Source organism: Saimiri boliviensis, chromosome 6, assembly GCF_048565385.1.
Source record: "Saimiri boliviensis isolate mSaiBol1 chromosome 6, mSaiBol1.pri, whole genome shotgun sequence".
NCBI lineage: Eukaryota > Metazoa > Chordata > Mammalia > Primates > Cebidae > Saimiri > Saimiri boliviensis.
This window is the reverse complement of record NC_133454.1, coordinates 119,088,781-119,108,921: the sequence shown is the minus strand read 5'-3', so window position 1 is coordinate 119,108,921 and position 20,141 is coordinate 119,088,781. Positions and strand designations below refer to the sequence as shown.

Here is a 20,141-nt window from a genome sequence, read left to right as displayed (position 1 = left end):
GGTGGCAGAGACTTCCACAATGGTGAAGTATCATTCATTAAGCACATATATGCCAGATGCTATGCTGTGTTTCAAACATTATCCTTCTTAATCCTTACAAAACTCCATGGAGATTTTTGTTGTTTAGGGTTTTTTTTCTTCTCTCACCCAAAAACTGGATCACCAGTGATTTTTTTTTTTTTTTTTTTTTTAGGGGACAGGGTCTCACTCTGTTGCCCAGGCTGGAGTGCAGTGGCATGATCATACCTCACTGCAGCCTCAAACTCCTGGGCTGAGGTGATCCTGCCTATAGGAAATTAGATTATCAATCCTAATTTACAGGTAAGGATACTCAGGCACAGATTGTTCAGGAATGTTCATGAAATCAATAGCTTCTCAGAAGCAGGGCTGAGATTCGGGCCCAAGTTTACCCAGCTCCAACACCAGTATTTTCATCCATGGTATATTACCGCCTCTACAAGCTTTTCACCTTGTAGAGGTGAATCATCTACCTATCATAGCACCATCTCAACGAGGACCTTTAAGATCAGAGTACATGGATCTGTAGACATGAACCCTTTTTGCCTCTGTTGAACTTTTACAAAAATAAACTGGAAGTTTTGGTTTCTCAATTACCACTAGAGTTAAGTCAAAGGAAATATATATATAGATAGATAGATAGATATAGTATATATACTTTTTTTTTTTTTTTTTTTTTTTTTTTTGAGACCAAGTCTCACTCTGTTGCCCAGGCTGGAGTGCAGTTGCATGATCTCGGCTCACTGCAACCTCTGCCTCCTGCTGGGTTCAAGTGATTCTCTTGCCTCAGGCTCCAGAGTAGCTGGGATTACTGGCACGCCTGGCTAATTTTTGTATTTTTAGTAGAGATGGGGTTTCGCTATGTTGGGCTGGTTGGTCTCAAACTCCTGACCTTAAGTGATCCACCTGCCTCAACCTCCCAAAGTGCTGGGATTACAGGTGTGATCCACTGTGCCCGGCCCCAAAATTTTCAAAGCTACACATTTGATGTGTCTGAATCACAAGCCTAAAGATACAATGTTTTGGGGGTTTTTTCTGCCTTTTTTTTTTTTGCATTTAAGGTTTTGGGGTACATGTGAAGAACATGCAAGATTGTTGCATAGGTACACACATGGCAGTGTGATGTACTGCCTTCCTCTCCATCACCTATATCTGACATTTCTCCCCATGCTACCTCTCCCCAACTCCCCACCCCCCATTGTCCCTCCCCTATTCCCCTCACCCAACAAGATACAATGTTTTATACTCATGGTTGTGCTCCTATGGTTGATCTATATTTGTTAAATGACACAATTGATGTATCTGAATCACAAGCCTAAAGATACAATGTTTTATACTCAGAGTTGTAACCCTATAGTTGTTTCTGTATTTCTTATGTGACACATTTGATGTATCTGAATCACAAGCCTAAAGATGCAATGTTTTTTATACTCACAGTTATGACCCTACGGTTGATTCTGTATTTGTTATGTGACACATTTGATGTATCTGAATCACAAGCCTAAAGATATGATGTTTTATACTCACAGTTGTGATCCTATGGTTGATTCTGATTTGTTATGTGACATATTTCATGTATCTGAATCACAAGCCTAAAGATGCAATGTTTTATACTCATGGTTATGACCCTATGGTTGATATTGTATTTGTTATGTGACATATTTCATGTATCTGAATCACAAACCTAAAGATGCAATGTTTTATACTCATGGTTGTGATCCTACAGCTGATTCTGTATTTATTATGTACTTTAAGCAAGAAAGGATATCATTAAAATGTTGTCATATGGCATAAGACTTTAAAAGCATCTCTTCAATTACATATAATTGACCCTCTACTGACTTTCTTAATAAGATTTTTAAAAATCCAGACCCTTTCAAGTAAATATTGAAAAGAGAATGCTATTTTAATTTCTTCGTCCAGCCATCCACCCTAGCAAAAGACTCTGACCTTCCTCTGCTACCCTGAAAAATCTAAGGTTTTTTTATTCTTACTAAAGAAGAAGTGTTTCCTTATGTACATTTAGAAAAAAATACAGGAAGCCTGCCTACCTCAGAAAAGAACTCATCCATAAAAGCTGTGTTGTCGATAGCAATCTCAACCTCATCAGTATCATCATCCTGTGTCAGCTGCTTCTGCAAAAGACAAAAATGAACAGAGTGAGACTAAAAACACAATAAATGGCTAACATTATTGAAAGCTCATGAAGTACCAGGAGCTATATTAAGCATTTTACACATAATTTCCTTTATAACTCATAACAGGTCTATGATATATCAAACAACTCTGGTGTCTCAACATCTGAAATTAAATCCTAGCTCTACCAATTATTTTTTCTTTCTTTTTTTTTTTTTCGGTAGGTGAGAGGTGAAAAAGGGAGGAACTAGCTTTTATCAACTAAATGCTGATAACAACACTACCTGCTTCATAGGGTTGTGTCAGGAATAAAAGAGATAATGAACATAGGACACTCTTGCATGGTGCCTGGTACACTGTAAGTTCAACACATGCTAGGTTTTGTTGCTGGTGTTGGTGGTAGTTACTGTAACTCACTACAGTTGAGGAACCTACAACTTAGGGAGGTTAGGTAACTTGACAAAAACCACACAGCTAAAATATGGCAATAGGTAGAATTGAACTCATTCTTTGAATCTGAACCCCAGGGATGCTAAACCCTTCTTCACACTGTTCAAACAGGTTCCAGACACGATTCCTCCAAAGCACAAGCTTTCAATCCTCACAGCAAGAGTAAAGATTTTCCTGTTTTCAGAAACCAGCTATTACAAAGCAAACAGTTCTATGTCACTCCCTGTCAGAAGCTCCTGTTTATAAGAAAAAGGAAGCTCCCCCAGGCCCCAGCCACCACTAAGGACCCAAGCTTTCTCAATGTCATTCAACTTCCTCTGCAGAAATCACAAAATGGCCATCTAAAGGAAGTGATCCCATTCCCACCTGGCATAAGGGCCGTTCACTGTTTACTGAGCTGCTTCTACATTCCTCTTCAATGTTTTTCACACACACTCATAACCCTCCCACACACATCTACAGGCTGACACACACACACACACACACACACACACACACACGCACTCATATGTCCCCACAAACAACCCACACCCCACTACACACAGACACCGACACTCCAACATACCCCCTCCACACATACACCCACACACCCTCCCCACACAACCCAAACATACATATATGCCCACAAACACACACATGTATACCATACAAGACATCAATTGAGTCTTCAAACACATGTGTAAGGAAATGGGAAGAGGCTACCATCATGGAATAGATTAAAGGAAGTTTCCAGAAGCTGGGAACAACTGTGACCTGGAGCATGGGAGGCAGACACCTATCACTCCATCATGATGTAAGTTCCCGAGACCCCTAGTGTCCTTACAGGGATTCCCCACAACCACAATGGCTACCTCTTGGCTTTGAGCAGATCTAGCCAGGCAGCCTGGTCACCTTCAGTGAGAATCTGTGAACTGGGCAAAGAGAAGCCTAGGTCCAAAACCTGCTGTTACCAATTACTGGCTGAGATGCCTCAGTCAAGTCCTGAACCTCTCTGAGTTTCAACCTGTATGTAGTAACACCCCCGACCCACCCCACTGCCAGACATTATGATCTTCATGAGGACTGGAGGAGATCGCATATGGAAGGCACAATACCAGGCATACATCAGCACCTAACCCCATCGCCCTGCTAAAAAGATGTGTGAATCATCACTATCTACATCCTCCTCATCCTCCTCATCCTCCTCTTCCTCCTCCTCCTCTATAGGAAGTTCTCAAACTAAAGGCTAAGTCAATAAGATCGGCTCCATGACAACATGATGGCCAGGGCTCTATGCCACAGTCCGTCACATGCTACTCACTGAACGCTAAACAGATGGTTTAACCCCTCTGAGCCTCAAAAATATGGAACCAACCTAAATTTCTATCAATGGATGATTGGATAAAGAAATATGATACACACACACACACACACACACACACACACACACGGCCGGGGAGTCGATGATAAAAAATTACTTAATGGATACAATACTATTTGGATGATGGACACAATAAGAGCCCAGACTTCACTACTATGCAATATAGCCACATAACAAAACTAAACTTCTACACACTTCTACCTCCCCTTAAAGTTACACACATGTAACACACCTCTGAGTCTCAACTTCCTCATCTGTAAAATAGGAATAATTGAGTGTTTTTGGACTTTGCTTGAGCAGGAAATCCTATACCATAGCAAAGGCCTCCTGCCCATCCCCACCTCCACTATCTTTCTGGTCCAATCCCATTATGTCCCTGTTTCCCAAAACATGATGTTTCCCTATTACTTACTTCATAAAAGTCCTCAGTCTGTCTGTCACAAGCCTTTGGAAGCTGCCTGTATTTATGTGTTTAGCTATATTCCCACTACTCTCCACCAGGCACCTTCTGCTCCATCAACTTGATCTCCTCACTGTCTTCTGCACATATCCCATTGATTCCTGCTCCTGGGCTTTCTATTAATACTATGTCCCCTCATTCCCAACCACCACCAATAGTCATATCAGCACCATGCCCCTTATTTCCAACCACCACCAATATTCATATACTTCTCTGCTACCCAAATACAACTCTCCAGGCCCAGTTCAGGTCCCATTTCTTCCACAAAACTTGCCCCACTTCATGTTTATCACATAGTTTTATGAGTTGCCATCTCAACTTCAAGCTCAATTTTAAACCACTTGAGGTCAGGGATAGTATCTCATAAGTCTTACTAGTAGCCCCTGGGCACCTGACACAGGGCTGGGCACATAGAAAACTGAAGTTGGTATCAACTGACTGAATTTGCCTGTCACATGCAATGTGCCTACATGCCTACCAGCACTACCAAAACTTACTCTTTGGTTTTACTGAAATAGAGAGAACCCCTGCAAAATCCACCCCTCTTCCCTGCCTCCTTCTTCTATAAAAAATATATGCTATCTGCCAGGGCTGTTGTGAGAATTCATAAGATAATAAAGTTCGCTATGCAATGTAGATCACACAGTAAGAACTCAATAAAGTAGGGCAGGCGCAGTGGCTCACGCCTGTAATCCCAGCAGTTTGGGAGGCTGAGGCGGGCGGATCACAAGGTCAAAAGTTCAAGATCAGCCTGGCCAGTATGGTGAGACCCCATCTCTATTTAAAAATGCAAAAATAAGCAGGGCATTGTACTCAGGAGGCTGAGGCAGGAGGATCGCTTAAACCCAGGAGGTGGAGGTTTCAGTGAGTAGCGATCACACCACTGGGAGGCTGAGGCAGGTGGATCACCTGAGGTGATCGAGACCAGCCTGACCAACATGGAGAAACTGCCTCTACTAAAAATTAGTCAGGCATCATGGCACATGCCTGTAACCCCAGCTACTCTGGAGGCTAAGGCAGGAGAATCGCTTGAACCCGGGAGGCGGAGGTTGCAGTAAACTGAGATCAAGCCATTGCGCTCCAGCCTGGGCAACAAGAGCAGAACTCTGTCTCAAAAAAGAGAGAGAGAGAGAGAGAGAGAAGGGGAACCAAGCCCAAAACAAAATAATGAATTACTGACACAGAAAGGAACAGAACCGAGGTTTCTGGATTTTCATCTTCCCATGCAGAATTTTTCCTATTGTAGCATGCCACTTCCAAAAACACAAAATAGCAACAACAACGTTTAGTCCAGATCAGAAAATTCAAGGAAGAGGTCATCATCCCTTGTTATCTGGAGTCACATGAAGCTGGAGCTACCAACAGGCTTCCCTACAGAGCAGGCTCAACCAATCCCAGGGCAAGGGCTCCTTCCCTTCTGACACACAAGTGCTCTCTTGCAGATCAAGAAGCATCAGAACCCAAGGGCAAGGAAAGCACACAATGCCCTTATCTTCAGCCCACATGACTGAGCTCAGCCAAGAAGAGAACTTCAGCATCTTTATCAAGGTATGTGGTAATAGAACATTACAGTAGCTGCAATATCAGCCACCATAAAAATCATACAAGGGAACCACAAGCCCAGCCATCCACTTCCTCCCCTCCCCTAACTCCAGATGCCTCTTACCCCAGAGATGAGAGAGATCACCAATGACTTAGGCAACACTGAACTCCAACCTGGGATCTATCTCCCCTTGACCCTATCCCTCAAGTGTGCCCCAAAATGCAGACAGGACAACCAGGGCTATGACCTCCTCTCTGGACAGAAAGTAAAAAGAGTTCAGGGGCCCAGAATGCAACCTGAAGCAAATGAACTGCAATTCCTCTCTCCAACGCTCAGTGTCTTTGTCTCAACTGCCTTCTCTATCACTCTTAGTCCATCTGACCACAGGTTCCTCACTTTATTAGCTCATAAAAATCTATAAAAAATATTTGCAACCCACAGAGCCCCTAGCAGGTGCTAGGTGGCCACAAGACTCTAGCTGCTTTGTGTACACCGTGTCAACGAATCCCAGCTGCAGTACGTAGTTGAGAGCGTGCAGGTCAGAGAAGGTATAAGTTATTCAAGGTCTCCCAGCTACTGATTTGCCGAGCCAGGGCTCAAGCTTAAGTCATCTGTCCTAAGCCCTTCTTATCGCACTGCACCCTGCCCAGGGCAGCCTGTCACTGAGACCAGCCAGGGCCCAGAAGCTAAGCAGCCCAGCCCTGCAGAAAGCATCCTGGGCTGAGAGAGTGGAGCTGTGGCTCTTGGGAACAATATTTGTCTCCATTAGGCCTTGATTTTCTCATCAATTAAGGAACTTGGCTTTCCAGTGCAAATTTCTATAAACCCAGGATACTTCACATGTGCCTCAGAAACCACTCAGGGTACTCAGGGAGTGGGGAGCCAATGTGGGTGCCATAAGTGTCCTGAGCTTCACCCCTTCTTCAATCTGCAGAGCTTTACTTTTATCTGCTTTATACACTGAGAATAAATATAAGATTTCTTTCTTTTTTTTTTTTTTTTTTTTGAGACAGAGTCTTGCTCTGTCACGCAGGCTGGAATGCCGTAGCACAATCTCAACTCACTGTAACCTCTGCCTCCTAGGTTCAAACGATTCTCCTGCTTCAGCCTCCCAAGTAGCTGGGATTACATACAGGTGCCCGCCACCACGCCCAGCTACATTTTTTTGTATTTTTAGTAGAAATGGGGTTTCACCATGTTGTCCAGGCTGGTCTGGAACTCCTGACCTCAGGTGATCCACCCACCTCGGCCTCCCAAACTGCTGGGATTATAGGCGTGAGCCACCATGCCCAGCCAAGATTTCATTTTAAGAAAGAGTCCTACTGTCATGAAAGAAAGAAAAAAAGTTGGAAAATCACAGAAGTAGATGAAGAAGTGCTTTCTAAGAAGAAAGAGTCTGCCCCTCCTTTCCAAGTTAAAACACGTCTGCAATGTAAGTTTAAATCAGCAGCATCTCCTTACGGATTTTTACAAATCAGAGCAGCAACACAGAAGACGACAAAGATAAAGGAAGTCATCCCAGATGAAAAGCACACTGTTGACCAGCTCTGATTCTCTTCCTGACAGAGGTGCCAGACCCCAGAGAGACAAGAGGGTCCCAGGACAAGGCAGAAAGCCCAACGGCCTCCCAGGAAAGTTTCTGGGTCAAAGGAATAACAGAGAGGAAAGGACATGGTCTTTAACTCCCCACAGTGGGACATTAAAGGTTTGCGGGCTGGTGGGGCAGGACAACTCCTGGCACAACCAGGTGAGTACAAATTCTTGCACCTTCTCTTCTCCAAATTTAAACAATTATTTGCTCAGACACACAGATGCTTCTTTATAAATCCAGATTATCTCCCAATAAATGTGACTCAAAGAGACAATGACATAGTGGCACTCGGTTTTTCCTTTTTTTTTCCCGAGACAGAGTCTTGCTCTGTCTTCCAGGCTAAAGTGCAGTGGTGCAATCTCAGCTCACTGCAACCTCTGCCTCCTGCATTCAAGCAATTCTCCTGCCTCAGCCTCCCGAACAGCTGGGATTACAGGTACACGCCACCACACCCAGCAAACGTTTCTATTTTTAGTAGAGACAGCGTTTCACCATGTTGCTCAGGCTGGTCTTCAAATCCTGACTTCAGGCGATCCACCCGCCTAAGTCTCCCAAAGTGCTGGGATTACAGACAGGAGCCACCACACCCAGCCTGATACCTGGTTTTTCTACCCACATCCCTAAAGTGTCTCCCTCCAGAAGAGGGTCCGGGGAGTCCTAAAGACAAACACCATCACTTATACAATGGTTACACAGACACACGTACACACCCATGACACACTGCCCAACATCTAGTTTTTCCAGTCCCTCTTCTTTAAAGAGCCAGAAAAGTTCTGAGTGTGTAGGTTCTCAACAGGCACCTGGTGCTCTCTGTTTCCTATTTAAAGAGTCAGATGACTCTTCTCCAGTGCCCAGTTCTCTCACTAGGCTGTACTTTCTCTTCCAGTGAAACCCTCCCAGAGAGCACACTTCCCCTTTTCTTTTAAATGTGTCTTTCCCAACACACTCCTCAGATGAAATCAAGAGGAAATCAACAGACAATGATAACCTAAGTGGGCCTCATGCTTTTACTTTGAAGAAAGACCTTGCTGAACAACTTGAGGAAAGAATTAGCCCTGTTTGAAAGATGAAGACACTGCAGAATAAACCCTATCAGTGAGCACAAGGTCAGAGAGCCAGTGGACAACTGGACAAGAGCCAAGGACCCTGAGGACCCCACTCCACCCACTATGCCCTAACAATAACAATAGATAATGTGCATGTTGTTGCAGGCACTTTTGTGGTTTCAAATGTATTAATTCTCACATCATCCCTAGGAGGGACAAATATTACTTTCCCCATTTCCAGATGAGACAACTGCTTAATTAGATTAAATAATTCATCCTAAATGATTCAGCTAATAAATGACATCATTAGGACTCACAGGCAGGTCTGTGGGAGCCCAGGGCTCCTGTTCTTCCCCACTACACACACTTTAAAGTACCCTCCCCCTCTCCACTCCAGCTCAGTAAACACGCTCTTGCTTATTTCAGGGGATGCTGCAACATCCATAAACTAAGTTGGATTAATCTATATGCATGAGTGAAAAAGATACCAGTGTATATAATCCAACTCAGGCAGTCAGATGTATCTCTGTATCTCTACTTTGAAGAAAGCTCTGTATCTACAGAGTTGAAAACCTGGCTCTTCCACTTAACAGCTATATATGTTCTTAAGTTACTTAACCTCTCTGTGCCTCAGTTTCCTCATTTGTGGCATGACAAGAATAACCTGCTTATAGAATTGTTGTGACGATTAAATCAGTACTACAGGAAAAATGTTTAGAGCAATGCTGGGCATGTATTAAACACCCAAGATCATGTCATCTAAAGCAGAAAATTGGGCCTTGTTTTTGCTAAGAAGAGTTTCTGTTAAAGACGCAATTCTAACGCCAATTCTTAGATGGTGACACCAGATGTCTCAGGAGGAGAGAATTTTATATATTCATTGGCATTTACCTCACGTGTTTTAAATCTGTCATTTTTCTACTATATGCTTTTAAAGAAACAGAGCTCCCTTTCAATTCTCCTACTACTACTTCTCCCAAATTTTGATATTTACCACTCTTGGGATCATTCATTTCTAAATAGTTTGTCATTTCTACTTTGATTTATCTTTAGCCCAAGAGCTATTTAGACAGGTATTGTTACATATCCAAAATGGATAAACCTGGGAAGAACAATTATTGTATTAATTTCTAATTGTATCACTATCAGGAAACAGACTATATGACTTTGGTTCTGTGAGATTTGGCATTTTCTTTGTGTCTTTTTTTTTTTTTTTTTTTTTTTGAGACAGAGTTTCGCTCTTTCACCCAGGCTGGAATGCAGTGACATGATCTCAGCCCACTGCAACTTCTGCCCCTCCAGGTTCAAGTGATTCTCCTGCCTCAGCTTCCCGAGTAGCTGGGATTACAGGCACATGCCACTGCACCCAGATAATTTTTTTGCGTTTTTAGTAGAGATGGGGTTTCACCATGTTGGCCAGGCTGGTCCCAAACTCTTGACCTCAGGTGATCCACCTGCCTCAGCCTCCCAAAGTGCTAGGATTATAGGCGTGAGACACTGTGCCCGGCCTTCTTTGTGTCTCAATACCAGTATTTTTCAATCTTCTATGTGCGTTTCAAAAGAACTTGCATTCTGTTTGGTGGATACCAAAATCATTGAAGTCCAATCCCCACATGCCATCTTACATTACAGGTGGCACGTGCCTGTAATCCCAGCTACTCGGGAAGCTGAGGCAGGAGAATCACTTGAACCTGCAGGGGCAGAGGTTGCAATGAGCAAGATCACATCACTGCATTCCAGCCTGGGGTAAAGAGCAAAACTCTGTCTCAAAAAAAAAAAAAAAAAAAAAAAAAGACACAAAGAAAATGCCAAATCTCACAGAACAAAAGTCATACAAGCTGTTTCCTGATAGTGATACAATTAGAAATTAATACAAAATTTTTTCTCCCCAGGCTTACCCTTTTTGGAAATGTAAGAATGCTTTTGCTTCTCCAGACCTGAAGTAGGTCTAGAGAAGAATAAAAAGTCCCAAGAATGAAAGAAGTTGGAGGTAAGAGACCCTCTAGGGAGATGTATACTAATGAGGAATCTGTGGCTGGGAAGATTAAATTCATCCAGAATCACAGTTAATAAGGTACAAAGCCAAGATTAGAACCCCGGGTGGTCTAATCCAATGTTCCCTGCTTCATTAACTCAGAGAGGCATCTCAGGGTCCTATCACCAATTAGTACAGCCATAATGTTCCATGCAAAGTAACAGATTCATTTGTTCATTCATTCATCCAGCAATATTTATTGCACATCTAACATATGCCAAGCAACAGTCCACGTCATACACCACCACATGACACGTGATGACAGTGCTTAGCCCAAGGAATTATACACCCAAGAGAAGACGCAGTGCCCAACCCTGCCTGAATTCAAGGTGGAACCTGGGGAAGATGGAAGCTTATTAGAGAATGTTGGCAGAAGTGACTCTTGGGAGAAATTCTGAGGAATGAGTGTATTTACCCAAAGGAAACCTACGAGAAGGTCATTCAGGGTGAGAAGATCACACTTTCTTCCTGCTTTCTCTCTCATCCCAGGAGCTATTCAAGGAGATTCAAGGAAGACCTTCTTCCTCCTGGAGATCTCAGGTATCCTTAGCTCCTTCCTTCTCTACCCGACACTTCTTCCCTCTCTGACTTCCTCTCCCTTCCCCTGTCTCCTGTCCTGGACTCTGGACCCCACCTTGGCATTCAGTTCTCAAGGACACAGAGAGGAGGAAGAAAGGAACTAGTACTGTCTTACTCCATCCTCAGCCTTTTCTCCAACCCTTCCTTTCAGCCTCTGTGCCACAAGCCTCCTCCCCATCACGATCATTCTAGAATACTTAACAGTGACAACGTGGAGCCTTCATGGAACACTCAACATGTGCTGAGCGAGGATCCTTCTAAGATGCGTGCCTTCTAGCGACCATAACAGTTCATCCCTAGGCTGGTCTTCTGGGGCCATTCCCCATCTTACAGCTGAGAAAACTAAAGTGTAAAGACACCAAGCGGCCTGCCCAAGAGCCCTGTGGACAGTGGGCACCTGAGCTGGGGGGTACTTGGGCAGCTGACTGCAGGGCCTTTGTCCTCAGCCATCTGGAGTGATGCCTCTTAACGGCTGCCCCACCTCCACCCCAGCTGTAGCACGTAGCACCGGCCACAGGAAACGTGCTTCCAGGGCACTAGAAAACAGATGCCAGAGCCCTGCCGACAAGGTCACAAAAAACAAGGAAAATCTAAGCAACTGTCACGGGCCAGAGGAAGCTAAGGAGACGTGACAACCAAATGCAATGTGGTGTCCTGGATCACATCCTAGAACAGAAAGCGGACATTAGTGAAACAAGTAGTGAAACCTAAATGAAGTCTGGAGCTGGGTGAATAGTCATCCACCAATATCAGTCTCTTAGTTTTGCTAAGTGTACACGGTAGTGTAAAAATGCGAACAAGTGAGGGAACCAGGGGAAGACTAGACAGGAACTCTCTGTACTATCTTTGTAACTTTTCCATAAATCTAGAAGTAGCCTAAAATTTAAAAATTTCCTTTAAAAAAAAAAAAATCCCGATGCAATACCAGGCTGTCCTAACCCAGAGAGTTGAACATACCCAGATGGTGTTTGCTCCACTCAGCTCTTTAGGTGGGGGATTGAACTTCACTCAGTTTCCAGATAGAGACGGGGGAAGGTTGCCATGGAAACGGTCCAATGCCAGAAAGCAGGCTGCCCTGAGAAAGGAGATGGGGTGGGGGCAGCTGCAGAGGGGCCTAACATAAAGGTGGCTGGAGATGAGGGCCCTCAGGGACGACAGAATCTGCGGGTAAATACAGTTACAGAATATCCCCATTCATCGACGGGATGGTTTGGTTTACAGCTTTACAGGCTTTGGGCTGAGAAGGCACAAGAAAGAATGCGACATGCATGGTCTGTGTCCTCCCAGAGTGCAGGACCTAACACAGCCAGCAGTATCTGAAATTGCAATACCATGTGGCTCTTTGTATACACCACAAAATTAAAGTGTGTGGGGTCCGAGGAAAGGCATGGTCAGCGCTGTCAGCCTGGGAAGCTGGATGACACTGGAACTGACAGTAAGAGATATGCAGGATTTTGCCAGGAGAAAAATTAAGTAGCTAAATGTTCACCACGATAGCCACATCTTCTCCCTCACTGTCTTTCTAAATAAGGGCAACCTTCCATGTTGTCTTGGGCCAGGTGTTTAGGTAAAGTTAGCAGCCTTGGAACTCTGTCCTTGGGGATGGACCTGTAAGCTCTGGCTTCATTAGCAAATATATGGGTTCCCTCAGTAAATGTTCCACTTCAGGTAGGTAAAGTTTCACCAGCCCACAGGGAATGGAGCAAGAAAAATAAGTTGTAATAATGAGTAAAGGACGTGTAAGGGCCAAACTGTTGTTGATCAACTAACAGACAAATGTTTAATACATGCCTGTCATGCAGAGTGCTAGGCACTGGGGCTCCAAGGACGATCATAACCGCTGTTGCATCAGGGGCATACAGTGTGGTTAGGGAGACAATCAAATACAGTGTAAGGTGACACGAAAAACCAAGACACACATGTTCAACTCTTGAGCCCACTACTTCCCAGATGGGAATCTCAGTCAAATCTGAGCCTCAATTCCTTCACTTGTAAAATGAGAGTAACATCCCAATTCCCTTGCTTGTAAAATGAGAATAATATAAAAACCCACTTTGCTTTGTGGGATTGAGAGAATCAGAGACAAGGTATATAAGGTATGCAGCATAAGTCTCTCCAATAGTTAGTAGCTCCTCAATAAATGATCAGTTATTATCATTGATATGGTGACAAGAAGTATTAGAAACATTGACCTTAAAGACAAAGGACCTAGAAGATAAAGAGTCCAACTTATAAAAAGCAATGGACAGTGGTTTCAAACCCACTCCATGGTAACCAAAAAAAAAAAAAAAAAAACCTCACTGCAAAGCAAAATGCAGCCCATGAGAGCTACACGGATGAAGGAAAGCACTCTAGGTTGCAGTTAGAGAACACCTCTTATAAAGAATGGGTTTTGGAAGATGGGTAGAAATTTAGACAAAAGGCAGGGAGGACACTTTGGAGGAGAGAGAAGACAACATGAACAAGTGTCCCCCGCCCCCTTAGCTCCTGTGAATTCCCCCAACTTCCCCCACACTCACAGGAATAAAAATAAAATTAATCCCCTTCTCTCATCTGAGCATTTCCTGGCCTCCGGCTGATGGGGCTGTAATCCCTACTCAATCCCCATCTCTCTCAGCTCTGCTTCCCGTCTGCTCACAGAAAAACAGCTCTCCCAGAGAACGAATCCTCCCAGGTGCAGAGGAGAGGGGAGGCAGGAATCCTGACCTGTATGAAATTTTATGACTAGAGAAGGACAGAATCCCAGTGAAGCAGCAGATTGGTATGTGAAGGTCCAGTTATGATCCAAAGCACCTGACATATAAAAGCGGCTCAATAAATATTTATTAACAAATTAAGCTTTAAAGGAGAAGTATACAGCTCCACATTTCTGATGGGGTTACAATGTTATCCTAAGGAACTATGATTCCACAAAGATCCTGGAGCTTCCAGTGGGGAAGGAGGCCAACAACAGCCATTTAGGAAGGAGTAAGAAACAAGACAGAACAGAGAGAGTAAAAAGTCAGTGTGGCCTTTAGAGCCCCAGGTGGTCGATTTCATTAGCATGTTCCTGTTAGTGCTGGTCTTCAAAATGCCATTACATCCACGTCATATCTAGTCCTCTAAAGATGAGTCTCCAGGGGGCCCAAAGCCTTCAACGTCTACTCCACACCTCACTGGCTTCTCCGTCACCATCATCGCCCTTTGCTTACTGTTGGTCCTCTTGTCATGTACTACATGTCTCTGTTTTCCCTACGTGACCATGTATTTACCCCTCGATACCAGGACTTTGTATAATCCTACCTAAACTTGATGCCCAGCAGGATGTGGGGCACATGGAGGTCACAAAGGTCTGATCATGGTGATCAGCAAGTACCATACCCCTGCAACTCTGCTGATGCTCCCTTGAGCTTTGTATGTTCTTGATGGTTTATACACCAAGGGGAGAGTGATTAAGAAAATCTAGGATCCTTGCTTTTCTTGCTAAGCCTCAATTCCCTCACTTGTAAAATGAGAATAACATAAAAACCCACTCTCCCTTGCAGGGTTGAGAGGATTAGAGACAAGGAACTTTTACGTATCTGGTACATAGGGTGCCTTACATATCTCCAACCACCTTTACGTATCTGACGAGCTCAGACTGGGCTGGAAGAAGCAGCTGAGCTCAAGCATTACTTCTTCTTGGGAACCCACCCAAAGCCTCATGCCCATCTCCCATCTTCCAAAGACTGGACAACAGGGTCTTCCTGTGGTTGTTTCTATCACAAGGATGGTATCCTCATGTCTATTTCTTCTGTTTCTTCCAACTGTGAACTTTCTAAGGGCCAGGAACATGTGTTTATCACCACTACACTCCATCACCTAGTGCGAGGACTGGCGCACAGTAGGTATTCAGTACTTAGTAAATGTTTGCTGAATGAAAACAGGGCCGGACAAAAGATCACTAGACTCAGCAGATTCAAAGTTCAGCTGCTGAGAAATCAGAGAGAACCATGTCCTGAGATAGGCTGGATGGAGGCACTGCACATTCCCGGCAAGCCTGTCCTCTGTCACTGAAGAAACAGCCTGTCGAGGGAGCCCACCAGGAAGAGCGGTGCAAGAGATGAGATGAAATGACATCAGGTAAGTCAGGTGTGTGACCATGACCTCATGAAAGGATTCACTTCTGTGTGGACATTGCTACCAGCAGGCCAAGACAAGGGAACTCACAATAACAGTGACGAGTGACTGTCACAGGTTATCTCATTTTACTCTCATAATGATCCTGTGGGAAAAGGGTGATGATCCACTTTACAGGGGCAACTCTGAGGCCTCAGTCCCTGTAAACTTCAAAGCCTTACCGCAGGCTCACAGACAATGAATCATTTTATAAAACCACACATTCTCAAGGCTGTGAAGGCCTTGTATCTCCTGGTTCACCTCCCCTTCAAAAGATACTCAAATTCCTACAACAATCAACAGCCCAACAAGCTTCCTGCCTCCTTCCCATGCTGGAGGGCGCACTATCTACTCCATCCTTGGGCAGCTCTGTCCACTAAAAATGCTTTCTTACATATTCCTCATTTCTACCCATCAACCCCACATGTTCTCCCTGTATCTACCCAGAGCAAAGCCAGTCTCAGGCAGGAAAGCTCTCCAGCTCTTGGGCGGCAGTTACCACCCCGCCTCCCCAGGGTTTAGAACGAACACCACAGAAAGAGATTGTATAGGCTGCTCAATGTGAAATTTGTTTCATGCACGTTAAGGAATGCTTCTCATTGATAATGGAAATCAGGGAGAAGATACATATCTTATTTCAGTGAGATTGATCCCTAGGGGTCCAGCTGGGGAGAAGGGGGTAAGAGGAAGTGAATTAGACACCAAATCCACGTTAACGCTTAACAGTCTTCACAGAAACCTATAATAACGCCAGAAGGGGCTTCTGAAATCAACTAAATTCCTTGTTGTACAACGGACAAATTGAGAAGCAAAAAAGTTAAGTGACACAAAGAAACACAGTGATCAGAGTCTTGGGACCTGTCACCTGCGTCCCTTGGTCCTGAGCTGCCAAACATCGGCTCCAAAACGCTACAGCAGCCACCCTGTGATTTCAGAACAATCCTCCCATAATAACACCACTATCTCCAGTCTCACTTTCACCACATCCCCAAGAGGGAAAGAGAGGAAACCCATCATTAATTCCATTTTACAGAGGGTAGCCATGAGGCACTGAGGAGAGACAAAGGGACTTGCTCAGGTTTCCCAGGCAAATTAAATGTATTCTTGGAACTCAAAGCTCAGTTAAGACTCTTTGCTCACTGCTGACAATGAGCTATTGAAAAGGGGCCATGGAGTATCTTCCTCTGGAAATGGATTTCCTAACAAATGGAGGAGACTGCTTTTCAGTTTTGTATTTTTTATGGTTGGGTGTGCCAACACAGAGAGATCGTCAAAACCATGCTCTTCTTTTCCTTCTGCCTCCCCAGTCAGCATGCTTCCAGGGAAGGAGCACCATGGAGAGTGTCGGGAACCTGGGTTCCTCTTCTGGTCGTACCGTGGCTGGCTCTGTGTCCTGGGGCATCCCTCCTACCTTGTGAGCACCAGTTGCCCCATCTATAAAAACAGGGGCAATAAATTCTTCTCGATCAGTAACCTGGACACTGTGAGGCTCAGATGACGAAGAACAAGCCTGAGGCAAGAAGGCCACTCCCACAATAGACAACTGTCCCTTTGCTTCTCTCACTTCCCCAGCTCTGTCTCCTCCGCAGCCCTGTTACCCAGAACAGGTGAAACAGACATGAAGGTCTCATCCAAGCAAGGCAGGAAAAGGATAAACTCTTGTAACATCATCGAACACTCTGCATTTTCCAAAGAGCACTCACAATCATTAGCATAATATTCACCGTTTATTAAGTTCCCCGTGCCATGCACCATAAAAGCATTCTTAGGCACGTTCTGTTGCTTTTAGACCTTACAACTACCCATTTTACAAATGAGAAAACAGGCTGAGAGTTTAAGGGGTCGCCAGTAAGCAGCGGAGCCAGGAGGCAACCCCAGTTCTAGTCCAGTCCAGTGCTTCCCAAACTATGTGCTCATGAGTCACCTGGGAAAACTGATGAACAACTAGATTCTGATTCTGCGGGGATAGACTGAGATCTAAGCTGCTACAGTTGTAACAAGCTCCAATGTAGATGGACCAAACTCTTGAGTGTCAAAGGCTATATTTTAATTTTATTAAGGTAGAACCTGTGCCACTGAATCCAAGGCTTAGCACTGGACCTCCCCAAAGAATACACTCAATAATTACGTATTGAGTAAGTCAATGAATAACTGTCTTAAAACCCCATGCGTTAACCCTTCTCTATACCAAGTTCCATTGTATCATCTGATCCTCCCAACAAATTCTTAGGGTATGATCACTCCCATGTGACAGATATGGAAACAGAGACTCAATAAGTAGCCTAAGGTTTTACAGCTTTTGGGCAGCAGGGCGGAAGGTAGTCTACACAGCTGTTCCAAAAGATGGGGTGGTGGAGGGGGGACAACGACACGCAGGGATAACAATTACGAACCACCAGTTGCAGAGGAGCTGACCCACCCCGGCATGTGACCGCCTCACAGCTCCAGAGTCACCAGGACGCTCTGAGCTCCTCCCTGGGGGAAGAGGTAGCCAGACCTGGCGCCCCTCAGGAGGGAAACTGGAAAAGGAGAGGAGGCTGGGCCTGGGCGTAATGCCAGGCAGCAGTGGGCAGGTGGTCAGAGGACCCCTGACCTCATGGTGAGCCCTGCCGGGCCCAAGCACCCTCCTTGGGACCCAGCTCTGGACAGACACTGTCCAGCTTGCGGGGTAGGAGGGTTAGAGACGTTCAGGAAAATCTTTGCCTAGCGATGAATCACCGGGCACATGACCCCGTAAGGGAGGGGAGGGGAGGGTGCGGAACCGGCGCGGGAAGCGGTGGGGACTCGGGGAGGGCAGGCCTCGGCCTCGGGCCCCCTCCAGCCTCGACCTGGGGAGCAAAAGGCAGCCCCTCTCCCACGCAGCCCCCCGCCTGCGGAGACACTCACGGCCTTCAGCTGCTCCAGCCGGTCCTTCATCCTGGAGCCCAGGCGCCCGCAGGCAGGTGGTGCGGCCCAGGTGAGCGCGGCCCAGGTGAGCTGCCGGAAGCGGCGGCCGGGCCCGCCGGGGCGAAGGAGCTGGAGGCGCAAGTGGCGGCGGGCGGTGGCCGCGAGCCAGTAGGAGCGTCTGAGGCCACGGGAGGCCCCACCGCACCGCCCCCTCCGCCCCCACCGGCGCCGCGCGCTCCAAATCCGGCTCCCGGGCCGGCGCCGGCGCAGCGCTGATCCGCCCGGGACCCGCCCCTACCTGGCCGCGCCCCGCGTTTCTTCTTAAAGGACCCGCGCCCCGCCACCACTTCCCTAACCCGAGAGCCCTCCAGACACGCGTGGAGAGTCCGAGGAGAGGTCCCTGGGCCGGCAGATCCCCCTTCAGGGCCGAGGAAGAGCAAGAGCGCCTGTCTGGCCCGGCTCCGCGCTACGAACCAGTTCTTAGCAGACCCGTTGCTAGGCGGGGACAAGCTCCCGAAAAGAAACAACTCCAGACAATGTGATGTGGTTGGGTGTGAGTCGAGTATTCTAAAAATAAACCGCCGGGGGGAAGGCATTCCGAGGAGCGGAATCAGCCTCGGGGGTGCTCGCAGCGAAAGTGGGGGGATGGGGGAGGTGTCCCGAGGAAAGACCTGGAGATCTGGAGATGCAGGACGGCTCGGGGAGGTCAAAGAACGTGGATCTTTTGCCTGTTGGAAGTGGGGACCGCTCCGAGAAACGTAAGCAGCTCCTGTTGTTGGTGCCAGTGGAGACACCGGGCACTCACAATTTGCATACGTTTGGGAAAGCATCGTTTCTCAAGGGGAGCCCGTTCCCGCGTCTGTAAATTGGAGACGATGCCCACTTCGTAGTTTGCTGTGAAGCCTGCGAGCGAGGAGGGGCTGTAAAACCCAGGGCCCTGCACAGGAGCGCTCGCCCTTCCTCGCAGCCCGCGCCGCGCGCAGGTGGTTCCCACGGCGGCTTCCGCTTCCGAGAAGCGGATCGTCCCTTTATCCCGTCTTCTCCCCGCCTCCCCCTCTTTTCCCTACCTAATTTGTCTTCTTGGGAACAAATGACACATTCATCAGAGTGGAGCTCAACAAACGGGGCTGGCGAGCCGAAGATTTAATCCTCCAGAATAGGATCTGCTCTGTGTTTTCAGGTGAAAAGGCCGTCAATGTCTTCGTCATTCTAGCAGTACCTTGCCCTCTTCTGCCATCTGGGTGCATGCTCCCTGCTGACCTCATCGGCTCCCATAAAGATACGGTCGGGGCGGGCGCGGTGGCTCAAGCCTGTAATCCCAGCACTTTGGGAGGCCGAGGCGGATGGATCACGAGGTCAAGAGATCGAGACCATCCCGGTCAACATGGTGAAACCCCGTCTCTACTAAAAATACAAAAAATTAGCTGGGCATGGTGGTGCGTGCCTGTAATCCCAGCTACTCAGGAGGCTGAGGCAGGAGAATTGCCTGAACCCGGGAGGCGGAGGTTGTGGTGAGCCGAGATAGTGCCATTGCACTCCAGCCTGGGTAACGAGAGCGAAAACTCCGTCTAAAAAAAAAAAAAGAAGAAGAAAAAGATACGGTCAGGCTGTCTGAGCCGGCCCCGCGGGTCTCGGCCCTAGTCCTCTTCCGCGTCCCGCGCGGGTCCTTCTGCCCGCCGCGCTCGCCCGCAGGGTGGACCCCACTTCGTACTGGGAGGGCTTTCGCGCCCCCTGGTGGTCACACTAGGAAGGGCGAGTAGATCAGAAATGCACACTACCACCTCCTTAAAACATTTTGGGGGAGTTTGGGGGTGGGTTGGTTTGTTTGCTTGCTTGCTTGCTTGCTGTCTGTTTTTTAGACAGAGTTTCGTTTTGTTGCCCAAATTGCGTGCAGTGGTGT

At 46.4% G+C, this 20,141-nt stretch overlaps 1 protein-coding gene across 14 annotated transcripts in view; it reads right to left on the bottom strand.

Annotated features, from left to right (window-relative positions):
* The window catches only part of STX3 (syntaxin 3), a 51,729-nt gene extending 31,797 nt beyond the window's left edge, over nt 1-19,932 (bottom strand). For 5 of the 14 annotated variants that reach the window (XM_074401529.1, XM_010335078.3, XM_010335087.3 and 2 more), the window contains exons 1-2: nt 18,242-18,494; nt 2,070-2,153 (exon numbers count right to left, since the gene is read on the bottom strand). In XM_074401529.1, the coding sequence (XP_074257630.1) occupies nt 2,070-2,153; nt 18,242-18,271 (114 nt within the window). In that variant the 5' untranslated portion in view covers nt 18,272-18,494. The other 9 variants (XR_012518175.1, XR_012518174.1, XM_074401528.1 and 6 more) reach the window with 5 other exon arrangements.
* Between the last annotated feature and the right edge of the window lie 209 nt (nt 19,933-20,141).